The sequence below is a fragment of the Haliaeetus albicilla genome, chromosome 2 (genome assembly GCF_947461875.1).
Source record: "Haliaeetus albicilla chromosome 2, bHalAlb1.1, whole genome shotgun sequence".
Taxonomy (NCBI): Eukaryota; Metazoa; Chordata; class Aves; order Accipitriformes; family Accipitridae; genus Haliaeetus; species Haliaeetus albicilla.
Genome location: NC_091484.1, coordinates 44753154 through 44773728, shown reverse-complemented (window position 1 = coordinate 44773728; position 20575 = coordinate 44753154). Strand labels below are relative to the sequence as shown.

The 20575-nt window shown below is 39.8% G+C and overlaps 1 protein-coding gene across 4 annotated transcripts; it reads left to right on the top strand.

Moving 5' to 3' along the window:
• The first annotated feature begins 3041 nt into the window (after positions 1-3041).
• Positions 3042-19493, top strand: CCDC126 (coiled-coil domain containing 126). 4 transcript variants are annotated; one of them, XM_069773265.1, is made up of 4 exons: positions 3042-3143; positions 14165-14300; positions 14906-15309; positions 17834-19493. In XM_069773265.1, exons 3-4 carry the CDS (start codon positions 15072-15074, stop codon positions 18013-18015), a joined length of 420 nt encoding a protein of 139 aa, XP_069629366.1. In that variant the 5' UTR covers positions 3042-3143; positions 14165-14300; positions 14906-15071; the 3' UTR covers positions 18016-19493. The 4 variants fall into 4 exon arrangements, with proteins under 4 accessions (XP_069629366.1, XP_069629371.1, XP_069629386.1 ...); XM_069773270.1 differs by having other exon boundaries at positions 3105-3227; XM_069773285.1 differs by lacking the exon at positions 3042-3143 and adding an exon at positions 3401-3872.
• Positions 19494-20575: the final 1082 nt, after the last annotated feature.

Genomic DNA, 20575 nt, shown 5'->3' with positions numbered 1-20575 from the left:
AGGCTGCTTTCCTTCTACAGGTTTGGGAATGAACCCACGTGATTCAGTCTTGAATACTTCTAGGAAACAAAGGCCTAAATTTTTCACGTGCAGTCTTGAGAATTTCCTTTTAACCAGCATTTCACTGAAAGGCTTGTCTTTTCTGCTCGGTCACATCACAAGGGCTTCCCCGTTCCTCCTCTCTATCCTGTTCAAACACAGAAAACAGCTAGAGATGGCCTCAAGGATACACTAATGTGACATAACTGTGGGTACTTCAAGCATGCCTTATGGAGCTTTTTCAAGCAATATTAATATACGGTTGTAATATACTGTCAGCTTTAATGCAGTAGTGAGTTTACAGTATTCACAGTCTGGGGGAAAAATGCACTTTTTTGAGGGAAAGATGGGCCCAGATCAGGCCCATTCCCTAAAGTGAAAGGGTATAAACTACTGGTAAGGGATCAGGAAGAGAGAAAAACAGGAGCGGCAGTAAGGAAAGTATAAGGTTGTGTACATTCTTACATAAGTATACAGACTGGAGGATTAATTTAAGTAAGAAGGCAGCAGGTACACTAATCATGAACCACATTCGTCAGAGTGCTGTTCTCTAGCTGTTACCATTAAGCAGTTTAAACATGAGAGAGAAAATTCTTAATACACATTTGAAAAGGACAGAGCAATAGCTATGCAAATTTATGCCAGAAGGACAGCCTACTGATACTGAATGGCATGGGGAAAAGAACAAAGAAAACAACGCACCAGCAACCTATTTTTACTTTTTTGGATTTTGAAAAATAATACAGAACACTGCAGTATAGCAAGTTTTTACTCCTGCAATCCTGGGCTTTTATCTAACCCTCAAAATGATCCTGAGAATATTATTACCTACAATTACAAGGACCATGTAAACACTGTTAAGGTTTGATTTTCATATGTCACTGAGGAGAAACAAGGTGCTTGATATTATTTTGTGATACAGTTTTTACCACACATCTTGGATAAGGGAAAAAAGTATCACATAATATTGTGAGATGCATGTTCGTGAAAGATGGCCAAATACATGAGGCTTTCAGGCAATAGCAATTAAGACTATTACTAATAGTTCAGAGTTCCTGTCAAGAGAGGGTATGTTTATAATAGAGACAGATTTCTTAATACAATTTTGTGACATCCACAAGCAAATCTTCCTGTTATTGGAATCATTGACAGATTTCCCTTTCTCTCCCTAGTAAGCTCTAAATACCATATAAATTATATTTGCAAAGACATTACAGCTGTTCAGCGCACGTCTGTGAAAACAGAGGATTAATCACTGAGCAAATAGTACAGTAATAAATGGCAGTAAATAGCTGCAGTACTTTTGTTACGTGGAGTCTGTTTCAGACCATCTGGTTTTGATCTTTTCAAGAGGAAATCTTCATGAGAAAATACCCACAGAATCCGATGTGATTCTGCTTTAGAACATGCTTCTAGCAACAATTTCATTGGTGTTGCACAATAAACAGTCAATCTGTTCACTCGAAAGCTCACTTATCAAATATTTCAGTTTTTATTTTTTTGCCTGTCCTCATTCAACATTGTATAATTCAGCAAAAGACTTTTGTCCATGGGATGGATTGCATAATCAAATATATAATTCCTTTACTGCAGCTTCTTCTGAATTCTTTGTGGGAATACAGCCTTCCATTCAATTCAACAATTGCCTAATTTTCTCAAATTTAAATTCTCAGGTGAACACCAGTATTTTCCAGACTGACATGAAAAGAAAAAAGAAAAATCCCAAAATATGTTTCACAGGACTCTGAAATAAGGGGCTGCAAACTAGCCAACATTAGAAAAGTTTTATATGCAACTGATTGGCTGACATGATACCACCTGCCAACAGTTTTATCTATCTACTTAGGTCTTGGCCACTAACCCCTCCGATGTATCAACATCCTTTTTTTCTATTAGAGCATGAGATTAAAATGCTGAATTTTCCTGCATCTAATCTGTGCAGAAAAAAACGTTGAAAACCGGAGAGGAGCCAGGTAGCCTCTGACACACCTTGGAAGGGAGGGAAAGCTGCAGCACAGTGCAGGTGTGTGGGTAACCGATGGGGAGGTAGAGCGGTGGTGGGATCAGCAAGCTGCCAGGACAATGCTTGCTGTAACTGTGTTGTATTTTACAGAGGGTGCAGTGTTGCAAACGGAACCTTCCCCTACACCCACCTGCAACACCTGACCTGTAACTGGTACCTCAGCTTGTCTAGGTAGGGACAATCCTGAAGGGATTGAGCTAGGGTGAAAAACAGATAACTCCTGAACACTGGCAACACTACAGCTGTTTAAAGTGCCCTTATGTTCACCTTTAGTTAATTGATACCAACTTCCTTTAAGTATCACCTTGCAGGAAGAGCCTGAGGTAGCTTGCTAGCACAGTCCTATACCCACAATGGATTTTGTTGACGTGACTATCACGGTGGGAGTTTACGTACTGTCCCAGCCACGAACAGTCCAGCTTATGCAGCTGAGGAACAGCACTCACTTCTGAGGCCACTAACAAAATTCACTTACGCCGTTAGAGGGCAGAAACGACACCGTTCCCGGTTTGTATCTCTGAAGGTAATCCTTGGTTATGAACGTCAACGGGAATTGACAGCCACGGCCACGCAGCTTTCCAGCTTCCCCGGGGGTTCCTGTTTGGAGCCCGGCCGTCAGTGTTTCCAGCAAACACTACCAGGCCTGCAATTACGTACTGCCCTCCCGGCCCCACACAGCCTGCCTCGCTCCTCGACAACGCGCTGCGGCCCTCCCCGCCGGCCTGGCGGCGGCCCTGCGACCGAGGGCCCTGCGGCCAAGCCTCCTCGCCCCCAGCGAGGCCCCTCGCCCGCCGGCGACCGGCCACGGCCGGCGTCCCTCACGCTCCCGCCTCTCGCGCGCACCACCGCCAACGGCGGGAAGCGGGGGAAGGGGGGGGGGGGGGGGGGAGTCAAGCTCCCGGCTGCGCATGCGCCCCAGGCAGCGCGGGGGGGGTGGGGTGTTGCGGCAGCCCGCTTGACCGGCGGGGGGAGAAGGGGCGGGGTCTCAGGTGGTGCGACGCGAGGCGAGGCGTGGCGAGGCGAGGCTGAGCGGAAGCGGAGCGAGCGGTGCCTGTCAGACGGCTGGGGGTCGGGAGCGGAGGTAGCGCGGGGCTGCCGGGGGGCTCCGCCAAGGGGCCGCCCCGTTCTCCTCTAGGCGCCGTGCCGGGCGGCAGATCGGAGCTGGGTGTGTGGAAGGGCTGTACCTGCCCCTTGGCTGGGGAAGGGGCGCGGAAAGGCCTTCTGCTGAGTGGGGGCGGCGTGAGGGTGGTGGAGGCCCGGCAGTCCCTGTGGGGAGACGGGGCGGCCCCGCCGGGCGGGGGGAGAGGCGCCAGGCTCGGCCGGGGCTGGCGAGGGGGGAGCCGAGCAGTGTGCGAGCAGGGGAGCCGGGTTGCCGCGGCCTGGCTGCGGCTGCCAGGCAAACCCAGGTTTTCACCTCGCCTGAGCGCCCCGCTTTGTTCTCCCGCTCAGGCTTGCCCCCTGCTTCGGGACAGGTTTATCATCCTGGGTTCGGCCGTGCTTCTGCCCCCCCCCCCCCGCCGGCGCTTGTGCAGCCGTCAGCTTTCCCTCCGTCCCCGCGCTTGTCCTTCCGCAGCGGGTGGTGCTGTCGGGCTGCCGGAGCGCTCGGTGCTGCCTGCGGGTCGGTTCCTTCCCGCTCTGCAGGCGCTGGTTATCGGCGCCAGCGCGGGTCTTGCTGGCGGCTCCTGGCGGTGTTGCTGCAGGCCCCTCTTACGGGTTCGTGGGGACGGTGTGTTCTGCTGCCCGCCGTGGCCGAAGGGTCCCTTCGGCTGGGTAACCGTTTTCCAGGGCTGTGATGCAGTGTCCTTGGATGGTGAGGAAGCAGTGAAGGAAAGGAGGGTTTTCTGGTCTCCTTCATTTGCAGTGGCCTTCCTGTCATAAACTATGACTGCAGTGACTCTGCAAGATTGATGTCTTTCTTGTGCTGTAAGGACCTAACTTTCAAGGAGGCAAAACGTGCTTACAATGATGTGATGGAACTTAGAAGGAAGAAAAAAAATGTTTGTTTAATCCGTATTCGAGCAAAGGCAGGGTCCTCAATAATATTAGGTTAAGTGATCTCCTGGCACTAACAAGTTTGCATAAAAAAAAATAATGGGCAAAGCATTTGTTTTAATTTTAGGAGATTATACTATATGAAATTTACTGACAGCAAGAGTTGTGGAATAATGCTACCTTCTTACAATACAGTGAAATTGCTTTTATATGTAACATCTGATGATATTTTAACTACATTTTTAATCTTCCATTAAATTTATTTCTGTAAATGTTTATAACGTCCTCTTATCTCTATCTTACTTCTGTAGCTCTGTTAATCATTCATTATTAATAAACTTACTTTTCAGTTTCCTAATCTAACGTGGTAGCATCCTGTAAGTTCTCTTTCATGTATCTTGTCATCTAAAAGATACTGATAGGTAGTATGGAGTGTAATTTCTGTGTTTGTGTGCCACAAAGCAAAGCAGATAGAATTTTTATTCTGTCCTATGACATGATGAGGAGTTTCTTTAGTGCAGTTTAGATCAGGTGAACAACTGGGTTTTTTTGGTTGTTGTTTTGCCCCCTCAGTGGGTGAATGGGGGGGGGGGGGGCAGTTTTTCCACTGTGAAAAGTGAGCTTTGTAGGAATTGTGACTTTTTATGGAACCTTCAGAATATGAACATGCTGAATGTAATAGCTAAGCATGCATGTGATTTGTTCTAATTGTGATGTAGTGTTTATTTTGGAAGAAATGTTATGAATTGTTGTTTCATGAAAGTATCAAAGAAAGGAGACAATATGAAGATGATAATATATTGTAAGTAGCATCTTGTTCTAGTGTCAGAAGAGGAGCGATGGCAGTTTTAGCTAAATTGTGGAAATTTGTTAATTTGTTGTTACCTTTGTTCCAGTTTTGACTGCTAGATACCCATGTGTATAAAGCCTAAATTATTCTGGCCTCTTTTTGTTATTTTATGTCTTACAATATATAATTGTTTAATAATTTATTTCAGGTACTTGATAACTCCAGAGGATTAAGCAATTATGTTGGAATTCCTTTGGTCTCGTAAATAGGTCTTTTTCCTAAAGCTTTTACAGTTGGAAATAAAGCGACTTCTTTTTTTTTTTTTAAAGCTTTTGTAGTCTCTGCTTTTAGAGACTCCTTTTGGCTTTTAGCTTCTTGAAGGAGGCATTGGTATTAGCTAATCATGTATTGTGATTTAGCTTGGGGATTGGACGTCATTTAACTGCTAAAAGTAAAATACTGCCCCTGGAGTTCATGATCACTTGTACCTTCTCCAAGAATAGTTCAGGGCACTTGTTCCTGTATTTTGCCCAAACTGTAAGTAGGATAAATGCATGCTGTCAGCTTAAATTCTCAGCTGTGTAGTCAACATATCTGAAGACTAGCAAGTGTCAAAAATAGCCATTAAATTGTTTGTAGTAGCTGTCAAAAATTTGCAGAGCTCAGTCATTCAAATGAATGTGTTTTGCGCTGGTACAAGTTTACTGCTAAAATGTACTTTATATAGTATTTGTTATTTGACAAGCTCTTTCACCTGTGATTGAAAACTTGTACTATTAGGTGGGCTGAGTATCCTCAACTGAGCATTAATAATAGTCTCTTAAATTTTCTTTTATGATTGTCAACTTTAAAAAAAAATTATATTACCATTTGGCTATGTAATTTAAAAGATTCATTTTGGATTGCTCAGAACTAAATGGGTACTTGGCTTACGTAAAACAGGGCCTAGACTAGAGGCCTAGACAAGAGGACTTAAAACTTATTCCACTGAAATTGGTCTTTTCAGTAATAGCGAAGAAATAAGAGGCTACCATGATATAAATAATCCAGTTAAATTTCTGGGTACCTTCTGCTTAATTTTATCAATAAAATATTTTGTAATGCACACCACTGTGGTGCTATGGTTAACTACTGTCTGTCATACCCTTGCTATGCTGAGATAACTGACAAGTCAATCTAGAAATAATAAAAGATGTAGAAGAAAAGAACTTAATCTGTCTTTTAACATTGCCTCCAGTGTTATTTTTCTAAAATCTTCAACTGGATCAGCCTCCTGGGAGGGAGCGTGAATCTGAGGCCCTGTCTGTATTGTAGTTTTACCACTGAAATATACTTTTGGTGGACACCTTGTACACATCTGTACTCAGTTTGAATTCTGCAGGTTTCTTGAAGTAAAACCAGGCAAGTTAAATTCTTCCTCTGCCCTCTTTTTTGTTACTGTTCTGTGGGAATAGTGTCTGTGTGGATGCTGGACTGTGTGTACATGTATGACCAATTCTGCAGTGGCAATCTCCACCATTGCAGCCATCACTTTGTTAGCTGACTCCACCCTCCCCTCTCCTTTTTGTTCTCTTTAATGACAACCCCCTTCCTTTTAGTTGTCTTTAAAACGTTCAGTGAAAATCCCTGTCTTCTCAGTAGCCTACACTCATGATCTTGCAGGTATGGCTTTCTGTAAAACTAGCTAAAATTAGCTAAACATTATCATCTCAGAAGGAAGTTTTGGAGTCACTAGGGGCTTTGGAAAGAGTGGTGCAAACACAGCTGTGAAATTTCACAAGGGAGTAGAGGTACTAGTTAGGACTTTGCAAGGGGGTGCTTGACATAGCCTAGTGTTCAGCTGCAATGAAAAAATTGTGGCAATCTTATCGGGAAGTGAGAGGCTAAGAAGGTACTTCATGCTCTGTCACAACTGTGGTTCATATGAGCAAGGGTCCTACTGGGACCTGAATGGCAGCAAGAAAGCATAAAGGAAAAAAAGAAAAGTGTCCCAGATGGAATGAAGCTGAGATGATTTTTTTTAAATGTTTTTTTCCCCCCTAAGAAGCTGATACAGAGATATAGAAATGTTTTGAGGCCCAGATGGACCCAGTGGGAGGAGGGGAACTTCAGCAAGTATAATATACTGTCCCCATTGATATCTGCTTTCTTTAATTTTCTTCACAACCCTTGCCAAGTCATTTCCCCTCTCAAAATCTTGAATCTTGGCTGACTGCCCACAGGCAAGGAACAAAGAATTTCTGTTTTTAAATGGCTGTTTTAAAAGCATTCACTGACAGTAGTAGGCAAAATAAAAGGGGGGCGAATACTCAAAAAAAAAAAAAACAACAAAAAACCCCCAAAACGACAGGATACTTTAAGGTACCAAAAAGTACTTAAGTAGACTCCTTAGACATAATGCAAAGTAAAAACAATTGTAGGCAGACGGTGTAAAATATAAACAGTCCAAATAGGACTACATGCATTCAAAATAGAAACAAATCACCATTATTTCTAAAATATTGAAATACAAAAGGTAATCTAGTGTTTGGGCACTCAGATGGTTATATACCAGAGCCACTGTGAACTTACGTGTGGGTTTTCAAGTTTAAAGCGGTATGTTTTTGCTTTCAACTCAAAAGTCCAGCTACAAAACAAATTGGTTGTGTGCTGTTCTCAGAAGCCTGTAGGAGGTAAAACTGTTCCTGGTTTAAGATATGTTTGAGGTAGTCTCAGCAATTTGTCAGCAGTGACAATATCTGCTTGGTGAGCCGTGACTTTTGTTGGCCCAGATACCCTTTGGCTGCATTGAGAGACGGGGAGTGGTGGGAGCACACAAGATTTTCTTCTTTCTTTGTTGCAGCACTGTAGAAGAATAGGTATTCTTGGTAGTTAGCCATTTTTGCTATTCCCTTAAACCTCATGTCTTTCTATGATGTTACTTGGAATAGCTATTAAAGGTATTCCCTGAAAGACAGGCAAAGGGATAATTTTTTTTCTTCCCAGCATTCCTTGGTAATTGCAAGTCTGGGGCACGCAGAGGCAGGGAATGAAGGAACATATGCTGTGGGAGAAGGTATAAAGATAGATGTCCTGGAAAAGGCACCAAGCACTAGGCGGACTCCTTTGGCAGTGTGTTCCAAAAGTGGTACAGAACTGCTAAAACCGGGAGTCCAGCAGCTGTCATACTGATAGGGCAGGCTTCCCCCCCGCCCAGAAGTATGCCTTCTTACCTATTTGTAAGATGGCAGTGTGTTGTATAATGCTGTTCTTTTCACTTGAGACTGGCAGGTATTAGTATAAATTCTCTCTTCTATCAACTTACCTATGATGCAGTCTTGAAAGACCCTCAAGTCTCATCAGCACACAGGTACAGCATTTTGATGGGCTCTGTTGTTTTGGGCATTGCTGAGGTTTTGTCAGTAGGGTATCCTTCTCTTTTCCCTTTTTGCTAGTGATATTTTTCTGTTGAGCAAATTTTACAGCATCAATAATAGGAATACTTAAAATGCTGAGAGTCGATCTCATCAAAAGACAGCTCAAATATGGTTTCACTTGTCTGGGGACATGCATTGCTGTTAATTGTTTGCTTCCGAGTAGAATATTCTGCTATTTTATGGTGCTATGCAGCTGTCTGAATGAACCTGGGAACGAAAGGGCAGTGTTGGTCTGCAAAAGTCACCAGTACAGATGTGCAAGTACAGAAAGATGGTTTTATTGGCATTTTTTCAAGAACTCATGTGCTCTTAAAAACATAAGGAATGTGATTCTTCCTTGGGCATGAGTTTTAAATATGAATGATGTGGGTAAGATGATTTGTTAGAGGGAGTTTGTGTTATGTGTAGGAATGCAGAACTGAAGTTTCTGTGTATTGCCAGGAATCATGGTCCTGTGTAACAGGATATACTTAACTTTTTGGGGTACCTGTTTGTTAGCTGCACCTCATACAGATTTTTCTCCTACTGCCAAAATGATAGTCATCTAAGACTGCAAATTACCAGAATGCAGACATAATTTTTGGTGTTCCAGAAAGTCTCAGCACATAGCTTCTGGGCTTTTAGGTACTCTTTTCATTATCCTGTCTTCAGAGATGAAATGGTCAGTGAATATATGTTCTATGCTTTTTGTGTGTGTGTCAGTCATTCTTTAGACTTCCCATTTTCATTGCTGCACAGCGACTGTGCTGATAGGTTTCCAAATAACATAGAACTAGCCTGTCTGCTCTCAGAATGATCAGCGCGATGTCTGTCAGCTGAGTGACTGTGATGCTCAAAGTTTTCTGTTGGAAAATCAGAAAACAAAAGATTCTGGAGGTCACAGAGGTAAATGGGCTGAGGGGGAGCACACTCTAAATAGATGCAAAAAAGAAAACTAATGGGATAGAGCTGACGGAACTGTGGAAATATTTCCTGGTATTCTGTAATGCCCTGTGATTTTTGTCTTCTTGAAATGTTCCTTGGCTATTCCAGTGAGGAATCATTATGCCTGTTCACAGCTTATTGTTCACTAATACAGTACCCTCACTGTACTGAGATATGTTTGCTGCCATGAATTTAATAGAAATTTCTTGTATAGACATAATTTTACTATGTTAATTCCAAGTCCTTAATAATTTCATAAACTTGTTATGTTCCCACTGAGATTGTAATAAATTCTAATTTTGTACTGTACAATTATTTTATAGTAATTATTAATGTCAGCTTTTATTTGTACTGTCCTAATTTCTGTCTGCTGTCTGTTCTGTTACAAGATTATTTTTTTTTTCCCATTCTCTGTTTGTAGTTGGGTGCAGTCTCCTATGACTATATCTGGCTTTTTTTTTTTTCTTTTTAATCTCTGTCTTGATAAATCACTTCTTGTGTTTGTACGGTTAATAATAATAATAGTAATAATAATTGATCACAAAGCCAAACTTGCTTTTGAATTCACTGTGTTACATTGTTGTTGATCATAATTTGGCAGTGAGGAACAGATAAGTATTATGGTAGTAAGTAATAGATGGAGTAAAGTTCCCATTTATTAAGGCTACTTAATTAATATACTCATTAGAGACCTATATAGGTCTCAAGGGTATCACTGAGGAACTACTGCCTTAGTATTAGGTATTCTGGCTTTCAAAATACATAACCAAAGAGGTGACTTTATTGGACTGTATGTTAACAATACTATTTTCAGTGCATTTTTCTTGGCTTTATCCTTAAAGTCTTTCTGATCCTTGAACAGAATGGGATTCTCGGGCTTCAGTTTTCTCTGTTCTTCACCTCTTGCTGACTCTGTTCTGTTATTTTTTTGCTAAAGCTGCTTACTAATAACTACCAAAAATACCTGACAGGCCTGAGGCTTTCTTTTTCTCTTATAAATAATCATGTTCGTCTGTCCTGTACATTTTTCAAAACTAGATGGTACACACCATCTCTGCAGCACAGTTGTAAATTTACCCTGGTGATGCCGATAACCACTTCTAGTGGAAGGCTGGGATCTCTCGGACAGACTAGAATAATGATGACGAATATGTACCGGTCTTTCATGAGCTGACTGACTAGCAGAACTGACAGTGCTGTAAAGAGTGTTGTAACCTTTTAAGGATTTGGGCATGCCTTGTTTTCATGGTACCCTGAGATCGTCTCAGAGGATGTATGAGGCATTGCTTTGCCTTACAAACTGTTGCATTTTTTTGTGTGTACGTGAGTATAATCTCTGGGTTTTGCTGGGAATAAGTAAAGCAGAATCTGAGGAAGACTTTGCAACAAAATTCAAGTATGATGTTTTCTAAGTATGGGCTGGTTTCCATGGAGAAGGGTCAGCGTTCAAACTGAAGTCTGATGCTACTGTTTAGGTAAGTAGCATCAGAAATAATAGAACTTCGCTTTATTACAGAACATACAATGTTTTTTCTGTTCCTTTTTTTTGGCCCTTGTTCGTTTCGTTTCATGCACTCAATATAATTTATATGTGACTGATGTTGGACCACAGCTCAGAGGATAGAGACATGATTTTATTTTGGAGAGGATGAGTGCTTTAGTTCATTGCTTTCGTTGCCAGATGTATGTCAGTGTTTGTTGTGGTATCGCTGGACAATGTTAAATCCACATTCGAAGGCTTTGGCAGTACATTTCCTAGACAATCAGCAGTGGCAACAGTGAAGGAAAACGAAGTTCCCTATGTCTGTGAAAGGCAAACCTAGTCTCAGATCCTCTGTTCAGGAATTGCTGGTAGTTCCAAGTTCTAATGTTGCCCCTGGCTTGGGCTTGTCATTTTCAGAATAATTTAGATATGCGTGTTGATTTTAAAGAACTTTGAAAAATTGCCACCTGAATCAGTCACTTCAGGCTGCCTATTGAAAGGATCATCTGGAAGATACCGTCTTCTTCATGGAGTCTTGGAATGCCATTTTACCTGCATAGTCAGGTCAGGGGTTTTGTTTGACTGGGGGGAGAGGTTGGGTTTTGGGGCCTGTGTGTGTTTTATTTTATTTGGTGGTTTTGGGTTTGGTTTTTCTTTTTTTCTTTCCCTCCTCAGATCTTAAAGTTTTGTTCTGGCTGTACTCCTTCATCTTCATGGTCATCTTTCTTCTGTCTCAGGTTAGGAATGGTAGGAATTCCAACAAGGTGTAGCTCTGATGTGCCCTTTTTTCCTGTTGCTCTCTGCAGTGCTTTGACCTCCTTTGCCACAAAAGCCCTTCAGCTGTGGTTGGGAGAGTGGCAAGCCTGGGTTCCTACCTGGGCTAAGTCAGTGTGAAGAAGGAAGTTTCAGCTTCCTTTTTCCCCTGCTCAGGGAGTGGTGGGCAAGGAGGAGCTGAGAGAATGAGGGAGAAGAAAGATCACAAGAGAGAGTGTTCCTTCTTACATGTATGTTGTTACCTCACGGGATATTATCTCTGAATTACTGAAAACAAAGGTCCATTCTGAGGACAAGTTTTGTTTAAACTATAATGTTTGTACAGAGTAGTCCTGACCCTTCAGGGCAGCAAGAAGTAAGAGAAAATTCCAATCCGTCCATCTTATTTACTGTGCTATTTTCTTCCTAATATGTACACGTGCTGCTCCAATACATTTTTTTTTTTCCTACTTGCAAATCACACAAGTATAAGCTTGCTTTTTTGTTGTTGTTGTTGTTGTTATTATTGCTCCACACTGTGTAATCATGGAAGGATCTTGCACGGAGTGTGTTATGGGTCACTAGAAGTACATGCATCAGGAAGAAAGAGGAGACCAAATCTCCAGAACTTTGAAATTACACTGGAATTTGTTAAGGGCGAATGGCCTCTAAAAATGCATAGGAAAAGTGACCAGTACAAATATTTCCCTTCATTTTGGTACACTTACTCCCAGTTCCTCTGCCCAGTGTCAGTATTTGGGTGTTACGCCATTTGCCCAGCAGGTTAAGTCCTTGATTTCTGTTAGTTTCAGGAGTCAGCATGTGCACTGTGAATCAAATATACACGGCAAAGACCCAGTCTGCAAGTCCTGCTGCTCCTTGGCGGGAGTTTATTCAATCTGTTCCTCTTGGCTAGGACTCTTATCCAGGCTTGTGGTCTTATTTACAGCGTGATGGCAGAGTTATTTCCACTTCAAAGCTCTGTAGTGATATTGTCTAAATGCTTCAGGATGAGATATAGCTGGAGATCTATGGAAAGTGGAACTTAATTTAAATTCTGCAAGAGCTATTTGTTATTTTTCAGACAATTTAAAAAAATAATATAAAACGTAGACTTTTGGGAATGGGGGTTGAAACTTGTGGTCTCTCCTTGAGAGATACTGTTAGATCTTCTGAGCCATCATATGAATACCCTACTCCTGGACCTCATATGTAAATGTTTTCCATCATATTTGATACTATTCAGGGATTATGTAGATGCATAATGATGTAGGTGCAGTTTATGCTTTAAAGTCTGAGTGCAGAGCCATGGATTTGGCAAAGAGCTAGGGAAAAGAAATTTTGGTTAGCTCATGTTTAGGGAGGATCTGTTTCAGGAAGTCTTTAACCACACAATTTCAAATACTTGTGCTGAAACTGTAGAATATAAGTTTTTATTGTTTTCTCTGTTACTTTATGTACTTAAGGCAAAATTGTGTCTTAAAAACAGGTTTTTGGGAGATAAGCACATTCTTTGAACAAAGTACATCTCACTGAATTTACAGTGGGATTTCAAATTATTGCATGTTGGCTATCTGTCCATGTGCATGGTCATGTCCCGCAGTTAAGGTAAAGTAAGCTATTCCTCATCCACTTGTGATTGCCACTTACATTAGTACACCCAACAGTAAGATTTTATGTACTGGCAGTTGCTATAGGGCATTTTTACACACGATAACTCGTTACTTTACAGCAACTTTGGTATCCAAGTCCTAATATCGCCCCTGCCTTGGACTGATCATTTTCAGAATAATTCAGATACGCGTGTTGATTTTAGAGCACTTCAAAAATTTGCCACTTGAATCAGTCGTGTTGGCTTGCCTATCGAGAGGGTTATCTGAAGAGCGAAGGTGAAGGGTAAGCGACAAGCACAACTCGGCGCCCGGCTGGCAGCGAGACTTGTGTTTGCAGCAGAGCGTGGCGTGTTGGCATAAGGCCAGTTGAAGTAGTCAGCAGAGGCAATGAAAAATACCGTGGAGGCGGAGTTAAGTTTAGATGAGTGCTTAGCAGGATAAGAAATCTGGCCTCAATATTCTAATAAAAACAGAGATCTAAGTACCAGTATAGAAAGTCTGGTGGGGAACTCTATTAAAACGTGTAACTTCAGTCTGAAAAGCGCTCATGTTGGGTAGTATGTGGCAAGAACAAGGAGTAACAGGGAAAATGTAACTATTATGTAAAATGAGTAGCTTTATCCAGACTATGTTAAATAATAGAAACTCCCTCTCAAAAAAGTATTGAATAATTGGAGATGTTTCAGAGGTGGCTGAAAAATGAGAAATGCGTCGTATACACATGTAAAGAGACTGAAAAGATCTGGTTTGTTTGAGGGGGGAAAATGAATAAGACAATGATACGTATGTAAATGTATATACACATATGATGAATCTGGAACATCTACCGTCACTGTCTTTATAACACAAGAAGAGGGACACATTTTGGTGAGAGTCTTACCAAGTTTTTTTTTTAAAGTATGTTGAAATCAGTTATTGGACATTCAAATGTATGCATTTATAATAAAATGGAAGTGGGTTCTATGTTCTTCCCTAACAATTGCTTCAAGTTGGGTTTAAAAATGTATTTCTGTTTTAAAAGCATGTGGCTTGAAGCCCTCAACTTCAGCCACTCCACGAGAAAATGAATGTCTCTTTAATCCTGCACTTTGTTTTGTTTTAATATTATTTTTTTTCCCCCTCCCAATACAGAGCTCCCTGAAGATGTCTGGCTCACATTGCTTCAAGATGTCTGGGTATTTGTTGTTTAACTGTTGAAGCTTTCCTACCATTTGTAGGTAGGAAAGCCTGAAGCCTTAATCTTGAGGGATCAGAATTGGCTGCTATGGTAAGACTTTTTTAAAGTGGTAGTAAAATGCTAAAAGTGAGTGCAATGTGCCAGTTCATTTTGGTTTTATTTATTTATTAGCAAGACACCAAAAAAAAAAAAATGCTGTACAAAACCAGAAGAGAATGATGCCCAACTTTGAACTTTGTTCTGCATTTTATCGGTTTATAGTTGCCCTGTGCTTCTAAGTGAGGATTCGGAATTAAGTGAATAATTTCACAAGATCTTTTTCTTATGTGTAGATGTATGTGTATAACTCATCAAAATGTTGTATATAAGTGTTTTACAAGTCTCTTCTAGATACAGCATTTTGTTTGAAATGCATTTTGGTTTAATAGTTCACATTCCGGTATTTAAAATACTTAAGGTGATTTGTAGAAGCGTAGAAGTTTTGATGTTTGGAGAGTAAAAATCAGTAAAAATAAGAAGAGGAAACCTGATAGACAACAGATGAGATAGAAAGATGACTGCACCTCTAAGCAGATGCAAATCCACCACTGTTTGCTAGATTATGCAATAATACGGCATTTGGAAACTGGTATTTGTCCTTGATGTCAACAGCTGTAGCAGTTTTGAATAACCAAGTGATATTTTACAAATTTTAGGAATCGAGACCAACTAAAGCATGAGAAGATGTATTCAAGATGATCCAGCCAGAAGATTTTTCACTTCATAGAAATCTTGTTTTTGTTTAATATGTAATATAATTTGACAAAGCCGAGTTCAATTACTTGTCTTGAAGTTAAGACACACCTGTGGCCTTCATCAGACATGTTTCTAACATTTTCAAGAAAAAATATGTCCCAGAAACTGAGTATGTTTTTACTAGTTTTTGGAATCATTTGGGGTTTGATGTTGCTACGCTACACTTTCCAGTATCCAAGACGCCAAAGCAGTGCTGAGTTGCGTGGACAGATACTAGATCTAAGTAAAAGATATGTCAAAGCACTGGCAGAAGAAAATAAAAATTTAATGAATGGTGGCGGTGGAGCCTCTATGGCAGGATATGGTAAGAAGAAAAAAAACATACTAGTTTTTAAAATATTTTTTTTCCCTGAAAACTGTAAAGTTATACTTTTTTCCTTTTTAAAAGTAATATTACTGCTCTTTAAGAGAAAAAACTCTCTATTAACTGATTTTATTAACTGAAGTTGAAGATTAAGATGTGGGTGCAAAATCAAGCTTGAGACATGAGATTTTTGTTTTCCAGGAATTTTTTAGGTATCTCCAGGTATATGACTACTGTTATTTACAGGATTAACAGTAACATTGTGCTTTTTCTCCATCTTAAGCTATTGAGGAGTAAGCACGTGCTTGATATGGGGACACAGTTTTACATTAAGTCACTTTAACATTCCAGATTCTTCTTGTGTCTCATTGCTAACTTTCTGCTTTTATTTCTTTAATTTTCTTCTCTTTAAGTAGTAAAAAAGCAGTGGAAAGCAACATACTAGTTGAGTTTGCAGTCTTGAGACTGCAAGGCAATTACGAATTTAGCAGAATCTGCCGTTGCTTTAGAAGTAGCCATTAGAGCCATTAGGTTACTTGTCTCGAGAGCTTTAATATTTGCTGCATCATCTCTCTCTGTCTGATTTACCTGTTAACTTGATGAATATGTTTCCAGTATTGACTGGTAATAGATGCCTTTCTTCTGAAATACAGAAAAGATAGTTTTGAGATCTTTTTAGCAAATCTGTAAAAATGTCTTAATTTTAACTCTGGTCCCTTGTAGCTTCTGTTGAGGGAAGGCTGCAATGAGCTCTAGTTAATCCCTTAGGAATTAGGTTTGAAGAAACTACCTGTGTTCTGACATAAAGGAAAAAAATGTATCTGTGAAAGTAAGAGTAGTACAAGGCTTAAAAAGAAATACTTATAAATCTTCACTTTTTTTTTTTTTTTTTTTTTTGTTAATGTACTTTGATGGCCTTCTTAAGGAATCCTTAAAAGGGTGGGCTCTACCAGTTGTAGGATGCTCTTTATAGACAGTCTGGTAAAAGAACAAACAGCAAAAATGTGTCTGAACTCTTTTCTCTGCTGCTCAGGAACAGGGACGCAAGTCTGTGATAACAAGATGAGCAAGAAGCAACCCAAGAGGAGAAGGACAGTATCAAAAAGTCTTGGCCTTTAATTCTTTCATTCATTAACTTAACTTTTTTACCAGAGTAAAAGACTACTTTTTCTTTTATTCCCCCTCTTCTCCCCCTTCCCCTTTTTTTCCTCTTCAAGGATTTGCTGCCTTTACTGTGTAATTACTTTTCTGTGTAACTTGTTTTAAAAAAACCCTTGTGTAGTGCAGCTTTCTACTGCTATGTAAGTCTTAGAGTGTATTTGCAAATGAGATTTGCCTTCTGAGGTTTTGTCTGACGTTTAATAAAAAAATTAAGTCAACTTTTGATCTACATGCTGATCATCAGACTTAGAACTTGAGTAGACAATTCCTTCCTTCTGACTGTTGAGCACAGAATGATACTATGACCCACATCATGTCATTGACAGCAGACCCTGCTCTGGCTCAAATTGTAAAGCAATTTTTTTTTCTTTTTTTCTTTTTTCTTTTTTTTTTTTTTCCCCCCAAAGATGACATTACTAAACAAGATCTAGTTAATTTTAGACAGAGGGACTGACCTGAGTTTTGGGGGGGTTTTGGGGGTTTTTTTTTTGTTTTTTTAATTTACTGCTAGTGTTTTATTTTATCTGGGTTACTCCTCTTTTTGCTTTCATACCTGTGTTTTCCTTCCCAGTTTTTCTGGTTAGTTAAGAACTGATTGGGGGCAGGGGGGGTAGGGAGAGTCTTGTGTGTGTCTGCATTGGTGCATGTTGTGGGGATCTTAATGCCTTGTAAAACCTGGTAAGTTTGTTCATTTTTTCCAAATCTGAGACGACGTAGTGATATGAACATTGACAACAGTGTAATTAGCTTTTGTTGAAATGTCTGTTACTGTTCTTGTGTTCCAGAATATGGGAGATTTTTTTACTGTCCTTTCTGTTGTTTTTCAATCAATATAGGCCTAAATATGGAAACTTTTTTTCCTGCTTTATAGCCTATGTAAGAAGTGATAAGATACTTTCTTATACCAGTTTTTCTGTGGGATAGGTCTGTTATTTAGAGAAAGCTATTAAGAAGTACATTTTTTATGTTGGAAAGTATTTAAATATATTCTGTTGCTGTCCAAGACTAAAAGGTGTTACAGCTGGGTATTTTCTAGTGCTGTTGTCTGGATGAAATTTGAAATACTGCCTTTGAATAGTCACTAGTCTAATGCTCCAACTAGTGGTTTCATTCTTACACTCAAGTATTTAATTGGCTTCGTTCACAGTTCACTAGTATGGCGGTATCTTTCTTGCCTAAAATAACAAAGAAATTATATTAATCAAGCAGCTATTTAATTCTGTACTTGTATACTAATCTGCACTTTCCCCAAAAGTATAGTAGGAATGATGGCAAGTCTTAAGATGTGAACATGTTGAAATAGTAGTTCTTTTCCACATGTAGTAAGTAATAGGATCTAATTTGTTTTTTCCATTATCTTCAGCTGATCTTAAGAGAACAATTGCTGTTCTTCTGGATGACATCTTACAACGCCTTGTGAAATTGGAAAACAAAGTTGATTACATCGTTGTGAATGGCTCAGCAACAAATACCACGAATGGAACTAGCAATCAGGTGCCAGTAACTTCAAATAAACGTGTAAAACCAGCAAGCAACATTAGATAGCAAACAGGGCCACTTTATGTTGCTACATACATGATAGGTAATATTTAAGATAAGCTTTTTATCTCTGGCTAGGGCAAAGCAGTAGTTGATTCCTAAAAGAAGCGTGAACTATTCTATTATACAGTGTGCTGGATCTATGTAGGCCTAACTTATGTGCATAGGTTCTCAAAACATTATTTCATTGCCTTTGAGCAGTACTTCTAAGTGATATTTGTTGTCTTTAAAGTTATTTTGTCATCATGATTTGATGTAGTATGCCATTGGATAATAACAAATGGAAAGCAATGCGGAACTTATAGGTAGGATTCTAAATATATTTATTTAAGTATAAATATAACATATCTTTTGGATAGGTGAGCAGTATTGTAGCTTATTCATATTTTGTGGTCTGTGTTAAGCCAAGGTAACTGAGGAAAACGCATTGTTAAACAGATGTTAGAAAATGTGTATACTTACAATATTTTGTTACTCATTTACTAAAACAATGTTAAATTGAGGATAGCATTGGTGGTAATATTTTAAAATTGTGACCCAAAGAATGTCTTTATTTGCACTATCTGTCAGAATAGCTAGGGAGAATTTACTGTATATTTAAGAAAATTAATTATAATAGGAAAACATCCTAGGTAGCAACACTGTCCAGGTATATCTTTATGCCGGAGTTAGGGCAGTTAGATTATCAAAAGCAAATCATAATCTGTGATATCTTAGATGATTATATCTTACAAAGATATTTAAGTGTATGTATTTTGTAATTGCAGATGAAATTATTTAAGTGATGGAATTAAGTTTGGGATATGTGAATACTGTTTATTTTTATTCATTGCTGTTTCTTTTTAACTTTTTAGTACCTTGCAATCTGTGATGAGTATAGCACACTATCTCCCTGAATTGCTTTTGTGATCAGGAGGAAAAGCAATGAAGGGGAAACAAGGCATCTCTGCATTTAACAGAGATACATGTACTAAGGGTGTCTTATCATGGAATATTTGAGAGCTAAGGTAGTGCTTGCCTTATGTCTAAGTTAGCCTTACAGCAAAGTGAATTGCAGTGTGGATGCACTGTATTTCAAAAAGTTACTGAAGTCATATTAAATAGAAAGTGCCACTGAGCCTGTTTTTTAAAATGTACTGAATTGTTTGCAGGAGGGGGGTGGGGTGGGGTGGGATGGTATGTTCAGGGACTATTGCCAAGAGTGTGCTGTGAGTGGGTTTTTGAGGGGGGTGGGGGTGGTCTAATCCAATATTAAGGAAAAAAAAAACCACCAGTAAAACCGGAGGTGCTGGATGATATACCATCCAAAGTTATGTGTTTTTTCTTTTCTTCTATTTCTCTGCTGACATTCTGGGGTGTTACAAAGGAAAAATACAACCTTAGTCGGTATCCAGATGATTTTTTTTTTTCTGTCATATTATGTGTAAACATGTACTCACTTCAATGCAGAAAGAGAAAAATAAATTTTCAATTGTACTTGTAAAGACTCCTTGTTTGTTGGCGTTTTTTTTAACAGTCTCATCATTCTTGCTACATGTGCTCTAGGTGTTTCTGGATTGGAAAATTGTATGTCTCCGAAGTTTTGCAGTAGTCTATCTGGTATTCTTTGTGCTCAATCACTGAGTTCTTTTGCTCCTGAAGTTCTAATGCCCTGAAACTTTCCTTTTTATGCAGGGATTTTGGAGACTGATACACTAACTTACATGCAGTTACGTACTCCTCATAGTAATGCATGGTTCCATTAGGAAATAGTTGCTTTTCTCTCCAGTTTCAGTAGTACAATGGCTCATTGGAATTATCTTTTACTTGACAGATATATAGGGAAAACTGTGAACTACCTAAATCTTATGGCAGAAATGTTCCATTCATGAATATAGTTGAAACAACTGTTTATCAAGAAGCAAGTTAAAAATAGTCTAGTAGCATCCTACATGTACTTTACATGAAACGAGCATTATTAGGGGTTGATACAGCAATACATCAGTGGCTGTGATACGTTGTACCCCTCTTTTCATGACTGGTCTTGTTCTGTGCTGCATCGCCATGCTGTGCCTCTGATGTGTGTTCTCCCTTGACCAACTATCTAGCACAGTACTACTTCCATGATTTTTGTGCTCCAGCAGTGCAGAGGGTGGAAGCTGCACTTCATCCTTTTTGCTGAGATAACAGCACTTTTAAGAGTGGCAAAACTAAACTTCAAGCATGTGGACTAAGGAAAAGAGGGTAAGGAAGGGATAAGAGGAGGGTCTCAACTGCCTTTTCCATCCACAACAGCAGCAAGAAAACATCTGCATGTTCTACTATGCAGCTTCCTTTATAGGGTATTTTGAGAGGTGTGGCAGCCCTGCAATGGCAGGAGGTTCTGTAAAGAACCCAAGGGCTTGTGAAAAAGAAGCAAGAGAAAGCCTGCAACTCACCCCAGGTCCAAAATGTTTGATGGTATCACAGCATTTGGTTGTGTTGCCAAACATTTTAAAATCTTTTTTAAGAGGAATATTCAAATAGTGTTTCTGCTGTGCTACAGTTTTTATGATGCAGCTATGTATTTCCCATTTTGGATGACATC